The sequence below is a fragment of the Podarcis gaigeae genome (assembly GCF_964106915.1).
Source record: "Podarcis gaigeae genome assembly, chromosome: 1".
Lineage (NCBI taxonomy): Eukaryota > Metazoa > Chordata > Lepidosauria > Squamata > Lacertidae > Podarcis > Podarcis gaigeae.
Genome location: NC_139678.1, coordinates 4,179,184 through 4,201,881, shown reverse-complemented (window position 1 = coordinate 4,201,881; position 22,698 = coordinate 4,179,184). Strand labels below are relative to the sequence as shown.

The 22,698-nt window shown below is 44.8% G+C and overlaps 1 protein-coding gene and 2 long non-coding RNA genes across 9 annotated transcripts in view; 1 reads left to right on the top strand and 2 right to left on the bottom strand.

Moving 5' to 3' along the window:
* Positions 1-13,035, bottom strand: part of FERMT2 (FERM domain containing kindlin 2) — a 93,978-nt gene extending 80,943 nt beyond the window's left edge. For 3 of the 7 annotated variants that reach the window (XR_014563069.1, XM_083734058.1, XM_083734062.1), the window contains exons 1-2: positions 12,754-13,035; positions 11,220-11,388 (exon numbers count right to left, since the gene is read on the bottom strand). Coding sequence is in view for 6 of the 7 variants with exons in the window: in XM_083734058.1 (XP_083590184.1) it covers positions 11,220-11,376 (157 nt within the window). In the remaining variant the exon portion in view is untranslated. Of the gene's footprint in view, positions 1-11,219; positions 11,389-12,749 lie in introns of all 7 variants that reach the window. The other 4 variants (XM_083734057.1, XM_083734059.1, XM_083734060.1 and 1 more) reach the window with 2 other exon arrangements.
* A 263-nt stretch (positions 13,036-13,298) lies between these two features.
* LOC310844786 lies at positions 13,299-19,630 on the top strand. Its single transcript, XR_014564321.1, has 3 exons — positions 13,299-13,485; positions 15,987-16,059; positions 18,711-19,630. It is a non-coding gene; the product is annotated as an uncharacterized lncRNA (long non-coding RNA).
* Positions 19,631-19,757: 127 nt separating this feature from the next.
* On the bottom strand, positions 19,758-21,795 carry LOC310844779. The gene is made up of 2 exons (XR_014564319.1): positions 21,418-21,795; positions 19,758-20,886 (listed from the first exon to the last, which is right to left on the bottom strand). It is a non-coding gene; the product is annotated as an uncharacterized lncRNA (long non-coding RNA).
* Positions 21,796-22,698: the final 903 nt, after the last annotated feature.

Here is a 22,698-nt window from a genome sequence, read left to right as displayed (position 1 = left end):
CCACATGCGCTGTATCAGGGGCACCACATGGCAAGACAAGAATGCTCTCAAACAAAGATGTGCTCTCCCAAGTCCACATTCCCAGGAGGTTCACTCTCCTGTCTCAGCGACGTCGACGCTGGCTTGGTCATGTACACAGAAGGGAAGATGGCAGGATTCCCAAGGACATGTTCTACAGGGAGCTGACGTCAGGCCCCAGGTCCATTGGCAGACCAACTCTTGTGTTACAAAGCTGTCTGCGAACGTGACATAAAGGCTAGCAGCATTAACCCCACCACGTGGGAATCCCTTGCAGATGACCATAGTGCCTGGAGACAGGCTGTCAGGTTGTATATCCATAACAGTGATCAGAAGAGGAATGACTGTTGGGAGGAGTGCAGAAAGAAATGTCATGGTACACCTGAAGCAGCACAACTGAATGCCTCCATCTGCCCCAGCTGCAACTAAACATGTCTCTCCCGTATTTAGTCTCTACAGCCACAGCAGAAGGTGCTGTAACTCTACAACAGTTTGACTTCACCCCAAAAGTGCACTCTTCCACTGTATCCTGAGACAGAAGGATGCCAACCAATCTTTGGCAAGACTCTCTTAATCTAATCTACCACGAAGGATTGTGTGTGGACAGGATACAAGATGTAAATATATACATCCAAGACTTTTTAATAAAAACCCATGCAGTAAGTCTCAATCACATACTAATAAAGTCAATGTTCTGGGTATCAAAATACTTATAAATATTAATGGACTGAAGATAGAAACAGCCAAGAGCCCGAGAAGAGCGCTTGAGTATATTATGCTGTTGAAATTGGCATTCAGATCCAATTTGCAGCATTTGGACCATTCACTGGTCTGACCCAAAGAAGCTGTTCCTATCTCCTAAAGAAATCTATAGCAGTTAAACCAAAGCCATCTGTTGGCAGTTGGGGGAAGCTGTGAGCATTGACAAGTCTCAATATTACCATCCTGCCTCCTAACACCCGAAATCAAACAACTCGTTTTTGACCAGTTATTTAAAAGTGACCTTTCGGGGGGGGGGGGGAGAGAATCCATTTCACTACAGGCACTGCATAGCAAATGCTTTATGCTCAAGGGCAAGTCAACAGCTAGATATTGTGCTTTGCGGCAAATCCTGCCAACTGAGTAAGGAGAGTGCCAAAGCTTGTGTGTCACTTCCTCTTCGGAAAGGATGCTAATGGATGCTTAGCACACAGAGTCATTTGCCTTATTTAAAGCCTGCTTGCTATCATGTCCCCGTTTGTTCCTCCTCCTTTACTTTGACAAACCAGATTCACATGCCTGTGACTTCCTAAGAGGAGGGGTTTTCCTTCAAGAGGATGCTTACATCAGAGCGGACACATTAAATCACAAGTCTAAAGAACCATGCCAGCAAGCAGCTGACAAACCCAAGGAATCTGAAACTCAATTTAACTCAGGCATTGAAGGGCACATTTTTGTCCACCTAAAATAGATAAGACTAATTAGTAATAAAATTCTAATCATACACACAGTAAGCTGCAGGAAGAACACTATACTAGTGTAATGCATCCTTTTCTAACCTGGTGCCCTCCATATATTTTAAACTACAGTGTAATGTTTTGGGAGCTGAAGTCCAATCTGGAAGACAGCAGGCTGGTGAAGGCTAGCTTAGAGCAAGCAAAGAGATTTAATAAAACCTCTGTTAAATAGCAAGAAGTGCCAGACTCTTAGTCACATCAACAGCACAACCCTATGCATATTCAGAAGTAAATCTCACCATATTTAGAGAGAGGCTTACTCCTAGGTATGTGCTTTCAAAGTACATTTTCTTTTCTGTTGACCATCAAGCTGGCTTCCCCTCATTCAAAATATTAATCAAGGAGCCCAGTTACATGCAGACACCCCAAGGGGATATCACAGTGGAGGTTTCTGTTTCAGTTTCCCAAACTAGAGTCCCCTATTCAACAATGCAAATTGTTTATTTTATACCCAGGGGAGCTTTAAAAGCCTTTTGCAATGCAGAAGGGGTGGAAGAATGGAGGGGAATTTGGGGGAATGTTGAAGAAAACTGCAATTTGCATGCAGATCTCCCTGTAGCCATCTATGGACTTGAGCCAAAAACCCAAATTAAAGAGGGGGGAAAGGAGTGATGAAAGGAAGTTAAATAAAAGGCAACAGAGAAAGCTGAAGACTTATTCATTGAAATTATAACAACTTTAAATGGAAAAACTGCAATACTGACCATTTGGGCTGAATTGTTTTTATTTCTGTTGCTTACAGAAGCTTCATTACAGATTCAACTCAATGAATCTGCAAGCATTCCCTCCATTACAGTAAAACCTCAAGGGCGCTCAAAACTGGTAAATCAATAACACTGCATTTTCTTTGTGTTTTATTCATAAACCTTCCTTCTCTCACCAACCCCCACGTTAATGGGAAAGAGAGAAACCCACCACTAAATGAATGCTTGTGCCCTGAATTTCACACGTTTATTCCTAAGAGAAACACTTTGAGTTTGCTATCATCAGATTTCCAGTAACAGAAAGGAACTGAAGGAACAGACTATCTATCTGATTTGCAGGGATTAAAGGTTCAATGAAAAACAGCTGAAAAGGTTAAAGATTGAAAAGCTCCACCAAAATAAAAAATTTAAAAAATGTCTAAAATGAGGGATGGAAGAATGACAATAAAGAAAGAAAATATCATAAACCACAGCTGTCTCCCTTATTCCAAAATAACATCCATGCCCAAGCAGCATATTGGGCTATTTAAACATCACATTTCCATCATTACCGTATTTTTCGCTCTATAACACGCACCTGACCATAACACGCACATAGTTTTTAGAGGAGGAAAACAAGAAAAAAATATTCTAAACGAAACAGTGGATATATGATTTTTGTGGTTCATGCTGTGGCCACAGACATGTGATCTGACGGTGAGTTTGGGGTAGCCCAATGCAAAAATCCTGAGGATCCATGTGGATCCATGCTTTGTAACCACGTTTTTGCGCCATTGCGGCCCCATGAAACAGTGGGTGCGTGTGTTTTTTGGTGCAGGCTGTAGCCATGGATATGCTATGTGATCTGATGGTGAATTTGGGGTGACCTAGTGCAAAAATCCTGAGGATCCATGTGGATCCGTGCTTTGTAACCACGTTTTAAGTGGGGAGGGAAGGAAAAGAACTCAAGTGACAAGGAGCACGCGTGGGGTGTGTGGAGAAGGATGCTGCTGATAATGCAGGAGAGGCTCCTCTCCGGCTTTGCTCCTTTAGAACAAGCAGGCTCTGCGTCTCTCCCTCCTCCCCGGCAAGGAAACCATGATAGTAACCACTCTGAGACAAATCAAGAAAAATTGCGACCAACACTCTTCCCCAACAAGCGCAGTGAGGTCAAAACACACACACACGCAGAGAGGGAACTGGCCCTAAAGTCGCAGGGCGCTGGGGGAGTGAACGGGAAGCAAGAGAAGGAGAAGGAGCCCTCACACACAGAGAGACACACAGAGTGTCAATTCTAAAGTCGGAGGGACAGCGCAGGGAGAGTGAACGGAAGCAGGAGGAGAAGGAGCCCTCTCTCTCTCTCTCTCTCTCTCACACACACACACACACAGAGTGTCAATTCTAAAGTCGGAGGGAGAGCGCAGGGGCGCAGGGAGAGCGAAGGGGAAGCAGGAGGAGGAGAACGATAGCTCAAGCACAAACACACACAGCCCCTACAGTGGCTAATCCAAAATCGGACAGCAAAAAACTGCAGGCAGGGACAGAGAGTACGGGGTTGTTTTAAAGCAGCCAACCCCGCTCTGCTTCTCTCCCTCCTCCCGGCTAGGCTGGCTGAAAAGCTTCGCTGCTACTTAGCAGATCAGTGGGGAGGAGAGAGGAACATAGAGGATGGGGTTTTTTTTAAAGCAGCCAAGCCCGCTCTGCTTCTCTCCCTCCTCGCCAGCTCGGCTCGCTGACAGGAGCCGCTTACACCCGCTTTGCTGTTTCAAAGCAAGCCACGGACTGCTCACAACTGCAGCAGATTCCCCCGCCATCTGTAGGCATTCGCTCCATAACACGCACAGACATTTCCCCTTACTTTCTAGGAGGAAAAATCTGCGTGTTATGGAGCAAAATTTACGGTAATTACTTAATCAGAAAATGAAAGTATTCCTGGACCAGACTGTGGCAAAAGGTAATATTGCACATTATCTGTGCTACCACTGCATTCTATCCATGATTCGAAACGTGCACCAGATAGGACAGCCAATCTTCTATAAATAGCATTGTAACTTAAGTTTGTTCTCCACGTTGGTCAGATTCAGAGCAGGAAGTTAGTACAATAGCTGTCTGACATATCACTAGCAATGTATTGAAAATGCTTCCAAACAACAGTTTACTGTGAAATAGGTGCTGCTCGTGCATGCAACTTTTTTGCACTCTGTACAAATGACATCATCATCGAATGCCGGCCCATATTTTTTACATTTAATCTGGATTTCCAATTACTGTGGAAAAATTGTTAAGTAAAGATAACTAGTTATATGGTATCGCTGGTGTGGAAGCTCATTATCCAATTTGTGGGTGGCTAGGTGGTTTTGTCATGTGCAGTGTTCAAAACTCCCATGGTTCTAGGCAGGGAATTTCATTAGCGCGAGCAGTTTCTGAGGAAAGGAGGGACCTTTTTCTGCCTCCCCACTTCCAGCCACTCTCTGAAGACTGGAGAAGAGACCCTCTTAAGAATATTAGAGGGGTGGGCAGGGGAAGGCCTAGACTATGTGAAAAATGAACATAATATTTTAGCTGCAGTGCATTCATTTTCAGCTTTGTATTCTTGTTATAGAAAAAGCGCACCTACGTTCCACTGTTGCACCCATAACCTAGGTTTAAGGTGCCATTTAGCTCCTAACTTTCATATCTCAGTTTCTAACACTGGTCACGTGCATGGTGATTTTTTCAGTGGTAGTCTCTATTGCCATACCGCTATTTCCACTTGGCTCCAGACCTGGACAAAACCTAATTACAGGTTAATCAAGTTTGGAGGAGCTATTCCAGGAATAGACAACTTAAGGCCCATGGGCCACAAGCAGCCCACAGGGGTTGTTTAATTGGCCCATGAGCAGCCCCCGAATCGTGCCGCCCACTCAGCAAGTCCCCATGAGCTGCACTAAACCGTATTTATTTTAGATCTTGTTGATTTATGTGGAAATTGTTCAGTTTCATTGTGTATTTTTTAATGTTTTATTTCTTCTTTATGACTACTTTTATAGCTGTATAGTGACATATTTTTAATGTTGCAAGCTGCCTTGAGAATGGTTTGAACTGTGGAAAGGCAGCATACAAATAAAATAATGTATGTATGTATGCTGATGGAATAGGGAATTAAGAGAGCAGGAGCAAAGGAAATGATTCTTCTCTTTCACCCACACTGTTCTTGGTCCCACCTCTCCAGTTTCCTAATCCCAGAAGCAAAATGTATTTAATCAACAGGATTACTGGGTAAGGATAGGCTTATTCTTGCTCATCAACACCACATCCTTCCAATCTCAAAACAAATATCCCTCTGCACAAGGACTCCTTCTCCACGGCTAATGTCACAGACCCTGAACTGAGGAAAATGGCAAGTGTGTTTCACACACAGAGCTACAGTATAAGCAGAAAGAGTCCTTGAACCCATCAGTTAAGCAATTCAAGTGATTCTCCAAGGCTTACCAGTTACACAGGGTGCCACAGTTGTAGCAGCTACAACATCATTTGCTAAAGTGATCTCCGTTAAGTTTTGTAACTGCCGGTTACTTATGCAATTAACAGTTTCATTGAAAGCAAGGAGCAGCAATCAAAGATACCTTAGCTTACCATGTAGCTTAAATAACCAAGCAGACAGCCACATATGAAAGCCCACACAATATATCACAAAATTAAAGCAGCATTGCTAGTCATGTCTTGGATTTGTCTTGGTATCCCCGTTTCTATGACAACAACGGAGGCCCATGTCTTCCACCCATTTGCAGGAACCCTGTGGCATTTCCCCATATCTCTTAAAAGAAGTGATGGGTAGCCTAAGGGCCATATTCCCTTGTGCCTAACCTTTCAGGGGCCATATGACAGCAAAGTTGTACACATCCATTAATGTACTCACACCCAGACATTCATTCACTTACATGTGAATTGGGCTTGAAAAACACATTTCAGTTCCCTCCCCCCAAGTCTCAATGCCAGAGGGTGGCAGTCTTCATGGAGACAGCAGCTGAGGAGAGGAGCATTAACCCTTCCCTTCCCAGGTGCAATATGCACAAAGCTAAATCTGCACACAACACATTCATTCACAAAAAATTAGGCTTGAAAACAGCTTTCCATTGGCAGCTAGGGAAGCTGCTTTTCAAGCTTAGATACCACATGGGGAGCGTTCAAGAGGGGAGAGCAAGTCACAGTGACAGAGAGAGGAATAAGCCTTTCCTGTCCAGTTAAACCGTTCTCCACAAATGCCAATGGCTGCAATGGGAGTCTGTTTTCCAGCCTAACTGCTACTGGGGGCAGGGAGGATGAAAGTTGCATGAGGAAGCACCACAGGCTACATCTGTAGCAGTTTCTGACCCTCATCTTAAAGGATGGACCGTACAGTGGTACCTCGGGTTAAGTACTTAATTCGTTCCGTTCCGGAGGTCTGTTCTTAACCTGAAACTGTTCTTAACAGTTTGTGTGTGTGGAGTGCTGCAGGGCGCAATTCTCTCCCCGATGCTTTTTAACATCTTTATGCGCCCCCTTGCCCAGATTATCCGGAGCTTTGGGCTGGGCTGTCACCAATATGCTGATGACACTCAGCTCTATCTGCTGATGGATGGCCACACTGACTCGGCCCCGAACACACTGACCAGATGCTTGGAAGCTGTGGCTGGATGGTTTCGTGGGAGCCGTTTGAAACTAAATCCTTCGAAGACAGAGGTCCTATGGCTAGGTCGGGATGGCATGGGGATGAGGGACCAACTCCCTTCTCTTGCGGGGGCCCAATTAGTGCCATTGCCTTCCGTTAAGAGTTTGGGTGTAATCCTTGACGCCTCCCTTTCCATGGAGGCGCAAGTTACAGCAACAGCCAAGGCAACATTTTTCCACCTTCGCCGCATCAAGCAGTTGGTCCCTTACATTTCCCGCCCTGCCCTGGCCACAGTGATCCATGCGACGGTCATCTCCAGGCTTGACTACTGTAATTCGCTCTACGCGGGGCTGCCCTTGAAGCTGTCCCAGAAACTCCAGCGGGTACAGAATGCTGCAGCGAGGCTCCTCACGGGGTCTCTGCCATGGGAGCATATTCACCCAGTGCTTTTCAAGCTGCACTGGCTCCCGGTGGAGTACAGGGTCAGATTTAAGGTGCTGCTTTTGACCTTTAAAGCCCTTCACGGCCTAGGACCCTCAAACCTACAGGACCGCCTCTCCTGGTATGCCCCACGGAGAGCCTCAAGGTCCATAAATAACAACACCCTAGTGGTCCCAGGCCCTAAGGAAGTTAGATTGGCTTCAACCAGAGCCAGGGCCTTTTCAACTCTGGCTCCGGCCTGGTGGAACGCTCTGCCTCATGAGACCAGGGCCCTGCAGGATCTGATTTCTTTCCGCAGGGCCTGTAAGACAGAGTTGTTCCGCCTGGCCTTTGGCTTGGAGCCAATTTGATTCCCTCCCTCTCTTTTTTCCCCCCTTTCTTTTCCTTCTCCTCCTGCGATGAGGCTACATTTTAATATTTTAATGTTCCATTATTTTAATGTTGTATTTTATTTTTGTTTTTAAGTTGTAATCATTCATCTTGTTTTTATTATTGCTTGTAAGCCGCTCTGAGCCCGGCCTTGGCTGGGGAGGGCGGGGTATAAATAAAAAATTATTATTATTATTATTATTATTATTATTATTATTATTATTATTAACCTGAAACACCACTTTAGGTAATGGGGCCTCCCGCTGCTGTCGTGCCGCCGGAGCACGATTTCTGTTCTCATCCTGAAGCAATATTCTTAACCCGAGGTACTATTTCTGGGTTAGCAGAGTCTGTAACCTGAAGCGTATGTAACTCGAGGTACCACTGTATTATACATATAACTTGGCATCTTCTTACTGTCAGTAACCTGAAACATACTCAGTGGGATGTGAAGCATGCTTTGGATTGCAGTGCAAAATTGTTATATGCAACAGGTGAACAATGAGAGAGAACACAGGAAACTGCCTAATACAGAGTCAGACCATTGTTCCATCTAGCTCAGTCCCACCTGATTGGCAGTGTCTTCCCAGGATTTCAGAAAGGATCTCTCCCAGTCCTACCTGGAGATGATTGGGATTGAATGTGAGAACTTCTGCATTCAAAGCATGTGCTCTACCCCTGAGCCATCCCACAAAGCAAACATTAATTTGCAGTGAATTAGTTAGGAATGTTGAAAGTAGCCTTATAACGAGTCAGACCATTGGACCATCCATTTAAATTCTGTCCACACCAGTAGTTCCCAAACATTTCACCTTGGTTTCTGGCTGTTTTTAACAATTGATCTGCACTGTGCTAGATGCTGTATTATTTTAATTGTATATATTGCTTATTTCTAATAAAATTGTATTTTATTGTATTACAGTTCGATTACTATAGAATTCCAAGTGGAATACAATATAGTACAATCACAATCAGTAAGAAATAAAAACAAGAAGAATACAATTAAAATGTATATATGAATATTATATCCGACAAAGTTCACGGACCAGGGAACCCCTGGTCTTCACAGACTGGCGTTGATACTCCCAGCCCTAGGGAGTATCAGGGGTGGAATCTGGGTCCTTCTGCAAGGAAAGCCACTGAGCTACAGCTACAGAAGTGACCACTACAAATTTATTGTCATTCTGATTACAGACTTATCCTCCACAAACAGATGTTCTTCTGCTAAATGGAAGGAAACAGAAAGCTGCATTGTTTACAGAGTTAATGAGAAGATGCATACAAAGTACTTCTATTCCAAACACATTGCTACCCCAAGATTTTTCAGAACAAACAGGATGGACAACGCTGCAAATATAACGTTTTTTCATAGTTTCGGTTTACAGTCATTATCTTTTAAAGGCCAGTTTAAAGAAATGTAGTTCTATTTTTTAAAAAAAACACAGCTGCCATAACTATCCCAAGGTTCAGAACTGTTTTTACTTGTATGGTCCTGTTAGGTTTTAACTTGATAGATATTACAACCTGGCCTACATCCAAGGTCAAAGGTATGGTAAAAAAGTTTCCACTATTTTCATCTGGCTTGTAGAGGGAACTTTGACCCCAGCATGATCTCCTTCATTATCTACACATTATCAAAACAGCACACTTACGCAACCTGCTCCTGGAGCTTTATAAAGCCCACTGCAAAAGAGATTCACGCATGATCCTCATTATGAGACATTTACACAGAACCGTAAGAGTTAGAATGAGGATGGCCTCCCAAAATATATGTTTGAACTTCAAGTAAGCTTTTATCCTGTGGAGGGCAATTAAACTCATCCCACAGAGCATCTTAAAAACTTGCTGTCTCCACTGAATTCCATCCTATACTTTGAGTAAATTATACACATGTGGACAATTCTCATCAATGACACGCAAAGCCAATAGAAGGCATGACTTATTCATTATGTAAGAGACTGTGGTGCTTCTTCGCTTAATATTTGAAGAGGCTGAACAACTTTAAGTGCTGAGGCATGCAATCACCTTGAAAGATTCTTTTCATAACCCAAGGACAAAAAAAATATTTCTAAAACTGATTTTCTACAGTTCCACAAGCCGTATCAAGCCTCCGAGTCCTTCACACACACAAACTTCCTTTTGAACCAAGTATTTATATCTGCTTTTCCTTCCTTATTACATCAGTATGAAGTTTTAGTAGAGTGCAGGACGACTCTTTCTTTTTAGCTGCACCAGCTATGACTTGTGTACATAACTAGCCAGCAAATCAAGTATTTACATAGCACCAGAAGTGTGCTGCGGAGCTGATAAGGATGTTGTGTTTAAACTAGTATACTATTCAGACTCAAATGCATTATTAAGGAAGGAAAGCCTCAGATTACCAACTGTATAAACCTCAGCATCTTTTACCAGCACAGGAACTTTAGCACTGAACCACAGTGCACTCCACAAAATGCAGAACACATTGATGAAAGCTCACTAGGCATAATGTGCCAAGCAGAAGTGTTCTAATGGCAGTACTGTACAACCTGCTGTATAGCAACAGCTACCATGACTCATTAACAGGTGCCTGACATAGTGCAGCCTCTTATGTTAGAGAGTATCCTAGGCTAAGTCATAACACCACACACTTGCCTAAGAGAGGTAGATAGCTGTGATAACACTGCAATGACTCTTTCAGAAAGTCAGAAGTTTTTTTGGGGTGTGTGTGCAGGAATGAGTATTTTAATAACTGTTTACAATAGTAAACATCACCCTGCTTAACGATCTTTAATTTTTTCTAATAACTAGCACAGACCCTCCTTTCCTATCACTTGGTCTAAACTCCTAAAAACTGAACTTAATGAGTCCAAAGAAAAGGAACAGCCACATACAATAGAGCGTTCATTAATCTAGAATTTAGAAACCACCTATCATATCTGAGAAACTTCCCCTAATTTGCAGTGAAAACAATGCTAGCCTAGATTCCTTCAGTCACGTGCAGTGAATTTCTGGTATTACATGTGAAGTCTATCCCCCTCTCAGAAGCTCAGGACTTTTGGAGGAGGAAGGGGGGGCACACCATCTATGGGTAAATCCTCTCTGTGAAGCTTGAACATACAAGCACAGTTTATGCAGTTCTTCTGACTGCAAAAATCAGCCTTTACATTTAAACACATGTATGGTCAAATCAAGATCCTTAGACCAATGACTCCTTCGTCTCTGCCACATCACTGACCCAGGATGGAACCTTCTACTATTTGTCATTACAAGTCCCTGTAAATACTATCACACTTGCATTTATGTGCAAGTATTGTACAGAACCCAGCAGCCATTGTACAAACTACAGAAAGGTATGGTAGCTAACCAGGAGAAGGGTTAGACTCAGATGTGGCCTGTATTCTGCCTGCTAGAGAAAGAGATCCAACATCAAGTTTCTCTAACAAAAAAACCTGGCATTTAAAAATAGTTATGGGTTTCTGAAATCAGTCCCATGTGCGATGCAAATATGCAATTTCATTTCCACACCCAGCGCTTCGCCTTCCAGCTTCCACCAAAGTAAGGAGAAAGGCCACACCTTTCCCCCTAATAGTTACAACTTACCAAGTTTTTCCACCAATTTCAGCATGACGCCGCCAATATGGACCTCTCCTGTGACCCTCAGAGTTACATCTCTGTTCAGGTCTGTGACATGGACGTTTAACTCCCACGTCCCATCCGCATAGCAGCCATCTGGCATCCGTATACCGTCCAGAGCCATCGTTCCTCCTTCCTGCAAGCAAGCAGCAGAGGAAACAGCATTCATTAGCTAAGCAGAAGCCTCACACTCGGCAGCTTGTAAGTCTCTCCCTGCTTCCCATTTACTGAAGAAAAAGCATGAAGGAGCCAAATGCAGGGAAGGCAAACAAGATTTCCCTAAGTCAGCTGCGAAGAAGAAAGAAGAGGAGGAGAAAAGGCTGAGAGCTCCCAACACATGGCTCAATTTACAAAGAACTTAGTGAGGCAATTGGTGGGGGAGGGCAGAGTCGGACTGCAAACTTGCTGGAAGAACGCAAGCATGAAGGCAATGCAAACCAAAACCTTATTTAGCCCCAACTCTGCCTAATATATTTAGAGGAGGGATTACAATGCCCTTATTCAGCTTCTCACCTACACCTACAACACAATGTTTTCCTTATTTGTTTACTGTTCATCGTGTGTGTGTGTGTGTGTGTGTGTGTGTGTGTGTGTGTGGCACATCAATTTTCACCAGGGCACTCAACACGGATGTGTGACATGCTCCCTCCTTATTACCCTGAGTCTGCACATCCCCTCCAACATCTGTGCTAAAAGGGGTGCGAAAAATTAAGTACCCCTCCAACGGAAAAAGAGCGCCACCCCTTGACCCATAAAAGGGTCTCCTTAGCCCTTCCCTCCTAGAAAATACAGATATTACTACTACTACTACTACTATTATTATTAATGGTATTTTAAAGGCGAGTCAAGGGCAACTCTATATAGCAGCCAAGACTTTGCTTGGGCGGAGAGAGCGAGAGTCGGAAAGGAACAAGGGAAGCTCTATTCCGGCTGTGCAAGAGGGATGGGGAGGCAGGGGTGGAGGAGATGGAGGGAAAAGGAGAAAAAGGAAGAGAGGAAGACCCACAATGACGTCCATCCAGAGGAGGGTCGCATGCAAAGAGGGAAGAGACTCTGGAAAAGAAACCCGGGGGGAAATTGGGGTGGGTGGGGGAGGGAAGGGGAGAGGGAGGGAAAGGGGGGTCAGGCAGACATAGCCATATACAACCACGACCCCCATTGGCACCCACAGCCAGCCCAGCCCCACAACGCGGTGCCTTAGGGATGGGCATGGGCAGGGATGCGCCCCTCGACCTACAAGTGAGGAATGGCCGAGGAGGAGAGAGAAAAAGGCAACCCCCTTATCTTTAAAGGGTGAGGAAGCAAAGCCCACCTCCCCACAAACCCCCCCCCCAAATTCATACATACGAAACCCCCTCGCAGACACAAAGCCCCGTCCTATTCGCACACCGTCTCTCGCCCGCAATGCACGGGTGCGTTCACTCGCACGCACCATTCACACGTTCACACAAATTCCCGCACACTTAGAGAGAGAGACTCTTCGCCTGCCCGCCCCACTCGCCTGCCGGGCTGGGCTCCTCTTCTTCCTCGGCCGGGGAGCGTCCCTTCGTGGGGGCTGCGAGGAGGAGAAGGCGGAGGGCGCTTCTCGCTTCTGGCCGCCGCGGACGCCGCCAGGACGGGAGCCTTCCCCGCCCCCCGGGGCGCCGCCTGAGGGGAGGGAGGAGGAGGGAGGGAGGAGGCGGCGGCCAGAAAGGCCCGAGGCGGGGCGGGGGGGGGGAGAAGGGAGGGAGGCGCCGCTGCCCTTTTATGGAAGCGGACGGCGGAGGAGCGGGGGCGCGGGGCCAACATCCGGGACTCCCCCGTGGGCGGGAAAGGAGGAGCGGGGAGGCGGGGGGAGGAGGAGGAGGAGGCGGCTGCCGGGACTCCTGAGGGAAGGAGGAGGGAGGGGAAAAGCGCGGGAAGACGCCGCTCTGAGGCGATTTACCTCACAGTCGCTTTCCCGCCCCACAGCAATGGGGGCTTGCGGGGAGACCCTCGCCGGGCTGTGTGGTCCTCTGGCTGGGGAAACTTTTTCTTCCCCCCCCTTTTTCGAGATGTCAACATTTTATATTTTTATTGTGGTCTCTGGGGCCAATGATGGGGTCTAGGGAATGCAACCCCTTTTTTAATGAAAGATTTTCTTGATTTACAAAATCTTTATCTTGCCGACTTAACGTAACCGACCCGCCTTCGTTTCGTCTCCTTCGCAAACCGCCCTTCGCCCGAAGATCCCAGGGCGGTTAACAGGAGAAAGGTGCGCAATGAGAATAGAAAATGCACGATAAAGCAAAACAATTACAAAGCCACAGAATAAACCAGACCGAAGAGGCACCTGGTTGGCAGCCCTGAGAGCAAGAAGGGCAGTTTCTTAATAAATACATAGATATACGTGTGTATAAATAGATACGTGTGTGTGTTTCAACCTTTGCCGACCTGTTGCCCTCCAGTTGTTGCAGGTCAACCATTATCACTTAGTGGGAAATTCAGGTCATAACCAGAAATTTGCAGAAACAGCTCGCTTTCTCCAAAATACTGTTTTTATGACAAGTTACAGGGAAATGCATGGGAACGTGTGGGGCACGGGTCCCTGCAAACAAATGAGGGTGAATGCTCAATAAACAGGTCATAGCTCAGTCCGCAGAACGTGAGACTTAATCTCACGGTTGTGGGTTCGAGTCCTGCTGCGGGTTGGACTAGATGACCCCTTGGAGTCCTTTCCAACTCTACACTGCTATGACTACCGTCTGATACCTATAGATCTTCAACGCTACCCTACTAATGTTCCTGTTCTGCCCTTGACTCCCAGCTCTTTACCCCCCCAATTTTTTTTTATTGATTTTCCAAATTTATAACCAAACACACATAAATCCTAACTGTAATTATTCCACAATTATTAACATTGTTAGGTGACTTCCTCAAATCCCCCTGGCTGAATTTCAATGTATATCATTGTAACAGTTTTCCAAGACTAATTTCTCATAAAATTTACTTAGTCGCTTAACTTCTTTCTTCCTTTTCATATAAACTTTAAACATATTATTATATAAAATCACATATTTATATCCTAAGCCAATCTGGTACTTGCAAGTGTTTCTGTTTAAATTATCTTAGCATATTTAACTAAATATTCTTTAAATTTCATCCAATCTTTCTTGTACTCCTCCTTCTGGTTTCGGACTCTTCCGGTCAGGTGGGCCAGCTCCCAAAAATCCATCGTCTTCATCTGCCTTTGACTCACAGCTCAAGAAACAAATGGGAAGTTAATTTAGATCCGGGGCGTGTAGTGAGGATGTTAATGATAAAGAAGCAGAGGAGAAATTGGTGTAAGAGGAAAGATGCCTGCCATAGAGTTTTCTTTAGCCCAGGTAATACACTTCTGATGTTTCTTGTTCAGGAGCGGCTTGACAAGAGGATTATGACATTTGAAGGGCATCTCCAGGATCTGTCTGTGTGTGATAGCTCTTGATGCACTGACTCCAGCCTCAGTCCACTCCTTGTGAAAGTCCCCTTGTGAATGGTCTTTTCCTGACAATCCTCTCCAGGCTGCGGTCATCCCTGCTGCTTGTGCACCTTTTTCTTCCACGCTTTCCCCTTCCACATAACTTTCCATTAATGTGCTTCGATACAGCACTTTGGGAACATCCAACTTCTTCTGCAATTACCTTTTGAGGCTTTTCCTCCTTATGGAGTGTCTCAATGATGGCTTTCTGCACAACTGTCAGGTCAGCAGCCTTCTCCATGTTTGTGCTTCCTACTGAACCAGACTGATAGACCATTTAAAGGCTCAGAAATCCATTGCAGGTGTTATGGATTGAATAGCTACTGCACCTTTTCACAATATTCTAATTTTCTGAGATTCTTAATTTGGGGTTTTCATCATCTGAACGCCATAATCATCACAATTATAACAAATGAAGGCTTGACATATCTCACTTTGCATGTCATGAGTTTATCTCATATATTAGTTTCACCTTTTAAGTTGAATTAATGAAATAAATGAACTTTCCCACAATATTATAATTTTTTGAGTTTCACCTGTAAGTCTGGCTTGGAGGGAGAATGGCATGGATGCAGTGACAGCCCCATAGGCCTTGAAGATATCAAGGCAGAAATATCGTTCTCTCTTTCTGGAGAAGCAGCCCTACGTGATTTGGTTTTCTTTGGACAAGAGACAGCAGGAGGCTTTAGGGCATCCATATAATAAACATAAGGGACGCGGGTGGCGCTGTGGGTTAAACCACAGAGCCTAGCACTTGCTGATCAGAAGGTCGGTGGTTCAAATCCCCACAGCGGGGTGAGCTCCCGTTGCTCGGTCCCTGCTCCTGCCAACCTAGCAGTTCGAAAGCACGTCAAAGTGCAAGCAGATAAATAGGTACCACTCCGGCGGGAAGGTAAATGGCATTTCCGTGCGCTGCTCTGGTTCGCCAGAAGCGGCTTAGTCATGCTGGCCACATGACCCGGAAGCTGTACGCCGGCTCCCTCGGCCAATAAAGCGAGATGAGCGCCGCAACCCTAGAGTCGGACATGACTGGACCTAATGGTCAAGGGTCCCTTTCCCTTTATAATAAACATATGCAATTATGCAAGCAAACAGGCACTTCTACTGCAAAGCCCTCGAGACCTCTCTGCAGTGCTCACCTGTCCAAGCAAGGACCACACCTGCACCGGCCTAGCTTCAGCGATGTACCTTTAGTTTTAGACCATACTTGGGGGGTTGAAGTCTGCTCCAAATAAGAACTCTCTTCTCTGTCGCAGGATCAATGTGCAGGCCCTTTTCCTCCCCTACGACAACGCTGGCTGAGAACTGGCCGCAGAAGCCGTCTTGCAGGTAAGCTACCCATCTGGGAAAACATCTCCAACGGTTAGTTCCTCTTGAGGGAACATCAGCCTATTGTTTGTGACTATTAATAAGCAATCACCTTAGCAAAGAAGGGTCACCCAGCAGCTGTAACAATATAGAGACTGGATAGGAACCAAGAGTGCAGCCGGGGAAAGAACAGAGAGCTCATTATGTCAGCCAGGGTGGGACTGGGATCAAGGAGTGCTATGGAAAAAATTCCCCCGAGGGAGTCGATCTGTCCCAAAATAACGTCTCAAAAAGTCTCACATAGCACTGATACCCTAAAGATTTAATTCCACACACATTTTCTTGGTGTTTTCACTTCAACAAGCTTGCCCCAGGAGAGAAGTGGAGTGACGTGACCCCATCCCACCCTGTGAGTGTTTTCTTTTAACCGAGGGTAATCACATCATTGCAGGGCCCTAATTGCATTATTACTAGTTTGGGGTCAGTGGTGGAATCCTCCTGAAATAGTCTCGGTTTTCTGAAAGTATCAGTCAAGTTTATTTATATGCCCCTTTCCTGCCACCATTATGCTCAGAGTGGCTTTGCAACAGATCTAGACCAAGCAGCAATGTAACAGATAGTACAGAAAAATGCATAACTCATCAAAGCACAGTGTGTTTTAGAGGTTAATGTGAAAGAGTTCTGGATGTGCCCCGCTTGCTTGGAAGGTGGGAAAGATAGGCAATGGTGGTGGTAGCGACATGGGGGGTGCTGTGGTCTGAACCACCGAGCCTCTTGGGCTTGCCGAACGTAAGGTCAGCAATTTCGCTAGCTCCCTCAGGCTGAAAGTAGAGATGAGTGCTGCACCCCAAAGTCAAATTCGTCTGGACTTAACTGTCCAGGGGTCCTTTACTTTAGATGAACTGGAGAGGCTGATTGACATAGAGCATTCTTACTGGGTTGCATATAAATGCTGTACATATTTAAATAAACCATTGCAAACTACTTCAGAGGCAGTTGTATTTGAGTTGAAAACAATGCATTTATAACAACAGGCATAATTATTTCTGCACACATAAAACTTTTGTGCTGCATGGATTAAGACAACCAGTGCCATGCAGTGGCAGTGCTGAGAGCAACATCTTGGCTGAATCTGTGTTTCCTCAGTTGTGGTGAGACCTAATTACAGCTAGTTGTTGGAATAATTAAAGAATGGCTTTCAAGTGCCAAACTGGCAACTTGGGCTAAAACTTTTGTATGAATCTGGCTCTTTCTGCATGTTCAGAGAACTGTGGAGGGAGCATTTGGATTGAAACCGTTGTGCTCATTCCCAGCATCTATGTATATAACACTTTTATATAGTGTTTTTGTCTTGTAGGGGGTTGGACAAGATGACTCTTGGCATCCTTTCCAACAGTTATATGACCCTTGCATGGTATACAAAAGAAAATTAAAAACTAACTATCATGAATGAATTAAAACATATTGAAATAGCACAACAAACATAACATCCATTCAGTACATCAGGAGTCAATTATATCATTCTATTTGGCCAAATATAGGTGCTCCCCATGTGACCTTCAAAAGACTTAAAAAGGCACACAGAGCCTAGGTGTGCATCTACCTGACTCTGTTCAGAGTTTCTGTTGAATAATGCAGGTCAGAAATAGGGGAGCAGGTGCGACCTGAATTCCACTCCGTGTTTTCATTGGCTGCTGTACAGCTGTCATGTGAAAAAGGCTTTCGCCCAGCAGCACACACAACTGGAGGAAAGAAGATTTGCATGACTAACATACACTATGCCTTGCTGTGTGTGCCTAAAAACTAGGAAACTGAATTATAACAGTTCAAGCTTGTTACTTGCATAACTTCTCTCAGCTTGAATGCAGAAACAAAGGAGGCCAGTTTGAAGTTTTAACCTCTATAATATTTTGCTTCCAAGTTCTCAGTGAGCTCTGGACTTGGTGAAAGTCTCCCAGAAGAATCAGAAGACTGGCAAGAAACCCTCTTTGCTCCCAAGGGGTGATTATTTACCAAGTAGTGTTTATCCTGTTGTGCATTACATTGCTTTATAAATTGGTCATCTGTGGGACAAAGTATGTGTTACATTAAATGTTAAATTCAATTCAATATGCAACAGGTTGCCATATCGATCAATCTGGGACTTGTGTTCTGCAGGGGAGGCCTGGCTGGTGGTCCCATCAATAGATGCATTGCGTTATATAGCGTCAGCTCCCAGGCTGTGGAACTTTCCCCATCCACAGAGGTGGCTTCCTTCTGATGTCAGCAAAAAATATCTTTTTGCGCTGACATGGCAGGCGGAGGCATTAATCTAATCCCACTTTATTGATTCCTGATGTACTGAATTGATGTTATGTTTGTTGTGCTATTTTAATATGTTTTAATTCATTCATGATAGTTGGTTTTCAATTTTATATTGTAAAACATCCTAGGGTCATAGAATTGTTGGAAAGGATGCCAAAGTCCTCTTGCCCAACCCCCTACAAGACAAATCTAAGGGTGAAAGGTGGGGCTGGGAGTATTTCCACAGGCCTTCAATACCACTGTTCAAATATAAAATTAGGCCCAAGCCAAACATGTCATTTTCAGGCCTGTCTGATTGATGTCCACTTGACTCCTGCTAGTTCGTCACTTGCTTTCTCCACATGATTTTTCTGTCCATCCTCAAACAGGTGGATTGTGTGAAGAAATGCAGTGTGTGAGCTGTTGACTGCACAATACATTTTGCTGCAGTTTTCTGCAGTTGCAGCAGCAACTCCAGATAGATTGGAAATTGCGCCCTGGAATTTGAAGGCAAGGTTGGGAATTCAGGCAACTTGCGTCATGAGCTGTTAAGGAGCTGTAAGCTCTTCCCATTTGTTTGCAAGAACTGCTCGGATTTTATAGGCAGCTGTATCCAAATAAGGTACTGAAACAAGAGGGCTCAGAAGTTGACATAAATTACATCAGCCAGACCTGGCTTCAGTTTAGCTACTGGACCTGACAGTCTTATGGCTCTCTGCCTTTCTCTCTCTGCAAGTTTGGTATAAGAAAGCTTTTTCCCCTTTCTGCTGCTCAGCACCTCAGTGTCACAGCCTGGCTCAACAGTCTGTAACAGATGGTCAGTTTTAAAACCAGATCCATCATTTTCCATTCCTCATTACACAGGCATTGCTTATGCAAAACATTAACCTTCATAATTGCCACTTACTTTGGGGATCAGATACAGGGGTTTGTGGGCTCTTGGGCACCAGGGTGCCAGTGGCCCACCTTCCTCTCCATCACAGAGACCCCTCCCCGCATGGGACCTTTCTTCTGTCATGGTTTGGGGCAGCTGATGGTGCTTTTGCTTTTGTTCCTACACTGGGGTGATGAACCTTAGGCCCATGGGCAGAAGGTGGCTCTCCAGGCCTCTGAATTTGACCCACAAGACTCTCCCTTGGTCATGCACTCTCCCCACTCCACAGCCCCCACTGACCCACCTGCTCTGGGCCCTCCTCAAGTGCTTATGCTTGGTTGCAATGTGTCTTTGAGCTGTAATAATGCCACGTCTCTGCCAGGATGGAGATGTGTGTCTGACTTTTGCATGGCTAGACCAAGACCTACTGAACAAAGGTAAGAGCTGCATCCACTGTGCTACCTAATTCTGCCTCTTGTCCTGCCCACCACTAGTATGTGGCCACCTGTATCGTTGCCCAAATCAGAATGCGGCCACCCATCCGGCTGAAAGAGAGTCCACATTAGGAACATTAATGTCATTTATTTTCAGCAGAAAGTGCCTTATGTTGCTTGGGAATTCCAAGAAATCCAAAAAATCAGCAGAGTTTTGAAATCCCTGGTTAAAATGAGAGGAGTGCTGAAAGGTTCTGTCTACCATATTGTTTCAAAATGTCATCCAGTTGTATCCAAACATAGATAAAACCTGTTCTTCAATCTCAGGAATCATCATGGAAAATTTGGTAATGATATTTTAAGAAATGTCTAAATTCAAAGATACAAACATCTTTGTTGTTGACGTCTGTCTCAGGATACAATGGAGGAGTGTGCCTTTGTGGGTAAAGTCAAACTGTTGGAAGGTTGCAGCACCTGCTGTGGGTGTAGAGGCTAATATGGGAGAGACGTGTTTTGTTGCAGCTGGGGCTGATGAAGGCATCTAGTTGTGCTGATACAGATGTACCATGGCGTTTCTTCTTTCTGGACTCCTCCCAGTGGTTACTACTCCTCTGGTCGCTAGTATGGACACATTACGTGACAGCCTGTCTCTAGGTACTGCAGTTGTCTGCCATGGATCCCTTATGAGGAATGGATGAAGGAGTTGGGGATGTTGAGCCTGGAAAAGAGGCGAGTGAGAGGATATCAAATATCTAAAGGGCTGTCACATAAAAGACGGAGGAAGCTTGCTTTCTCCTGGTTTTCTCTTTGGTTTCCAACCAATGGCTTCAAGTTGCAAGAAAGTAGATTCCAACTCAATATCCAGAAGATCTTTTTGCCAATAAGAGCTATTTGACAGTGGAATGGACTCCCTTGGAAGGTAGTGGGCTCTTCTACATTGGAGGTTTTTAAGCAGCGGTTGAATGACCATCTGTCATGGATGCTTTAGCTGAGATTCCCTCATTGAACAGGTCAGACGAGATGACCCTCAGGACCCCTTCCAACTTTGTTATTTTATGTATGTTAGGGTTAGCTGCATTTGATGTTCTGTGGGTTCATTCTGGAGTTCAATCAAGATTCAACCCAGATTCTCTGCAGAGCCCTTGCACACAAGGAGCCCTGTTATGCATCTCAACTGCATTCTTTCATGTGCACAAAAGGGTCTTTAACTGCTTTCCACTCAATATGATCAGCCAGATTCACATCCAAATAGATGAACTAGCAAGGAGACAAAGGAGCATTGTGTTATCGATACATTCCTTGTGTGAAAATCCTGATACAGTTGAAAAACCAGCTTTTGCCAACCTGGTGGCCCCCACATGTTTGGGCTGCAACTCCTATCAGGTGCAACCAGCAGTTAAAAATAAATGATGGAGTCATTGGCTCCATAACTACCTCCAAATGAATCAATGAAGTTTGAATGTATGGCTCTTTGAGCAAATCGCACACACGATATCACAGCGAATTGCATGATTATCTGATTAAAACTGAAGAATCGTGCAAGCTTAGCTGCTGGCATAGCCCTTGATGCTCGCATGGATGGGAAAGTAATAGGAACAATGACTTGTTCTGGGGCGGCACCTTAGTACTCAAAAGGGAACAAGAACCTTGTGGTTAGACCACAGACCTCGGAAACAGGAAATGCGGATTTGTCTGTCAGTACCTAGCTTTGCCACAGATTTCTGCAGGGCATGGAGTCAAGCCAACCCACTCAGGGCTTCTGTGAAAGCGTGCGGTGAAATGTTATACCTTGAGATGTATTTGCCCACCAAGATGGTGACTGAATGGCCAGCCGTGGGTCTGCCATGCCTCTTGCAAACTAAAGGGTGGGTGTCCGATTTCCTTCCACGATTTCATCATCCACAGGTTGTTGCCGTGGTTTTTCAGGCTGCGTTGTTGTAGAAACTGAAATTTTAAAAATGCACTTAGGAAAGAAGAGCAGAGGTAAATCCAATAACAACGTCAACCACACTTGTATAAGATAAATGGACATTAAAAGGTAGCTATTTTAGCCCTTGGGGTAAATTCCAAAATCCATATTAGGTCAACCAATGGCCATTCTGATCAGGGTTATATGGGACTTGCAGTTCAAATTAACTAGAAGGCACCAGGTTGGTGGAGAATGGTCTAGATCAGTGTTTCCCAACCTTGTGCCTCCAGATGTTTTTGGCCTACAACTCCCATCATCCCTGACCACTGGTCTTGCTAGCTAGGGATGATGGGAGTTGTAGGCCAAAAACATCTGGAGGCACAAGGTTGGGAAACACTGGTCTAGATGATAAAACAAAATTGGTGGATGGTGGAGTCTTGGAGTTTGCAGGTTCCGCCGGGCTTGCAAGGCTTGCTGGCAGCAGCCTGTTCTGGGGGCTGGGGTCGGGGGAAGCTCAGGCTTCCCCCGCGCCAGCCCTGCGCCTGGGGGGGGGGGAAATAATTTTTTTTATTTATCCCCCCCCCAAAAAAAACTAGGTGCGTCCTATGGGACGGTGCGTCCTATGGGGCGAAAAATACGGTATCTAACTGTTGGAGAGGCAATAGGAATAATGCTTCTCTAAAACCTATGTTGAAAGATTTTTGGCAGAAGGCAACAAACTTATCAACAGAACTGTACAGAACAACCTTACATTTACAGAGCGAAATATCCTTTTGAATTATATACCCAGCACATGGAACCTTACAAAGAGACAATAAGAGTGGACTCTCTGCACCCTTACCATGGCAAAAAGACAGATACTGATGAACTGGAAAAATAAAAGTGCAATTCCCTTCTCCGATTGGATTGAAGACCTACAAACTCTCAACATATGAACAATGTATACCTGTAACTTCAATATAAACGCAGACTTGCCATGGACAAATTCAATGATATTTGGAATCCTTTCTTACAAATCTTGTAATAGGTTAAGATCTGGTGAAGTACAACAACAACTTTGCAAAGTAAAAACAATCAAAAAACAAAAAAGTTTTTTTTATTTTTTCTGTATTTTGTATTTTCTCTAAATCTGGCCCACAGATGGTCTGGGAATCAGCGTG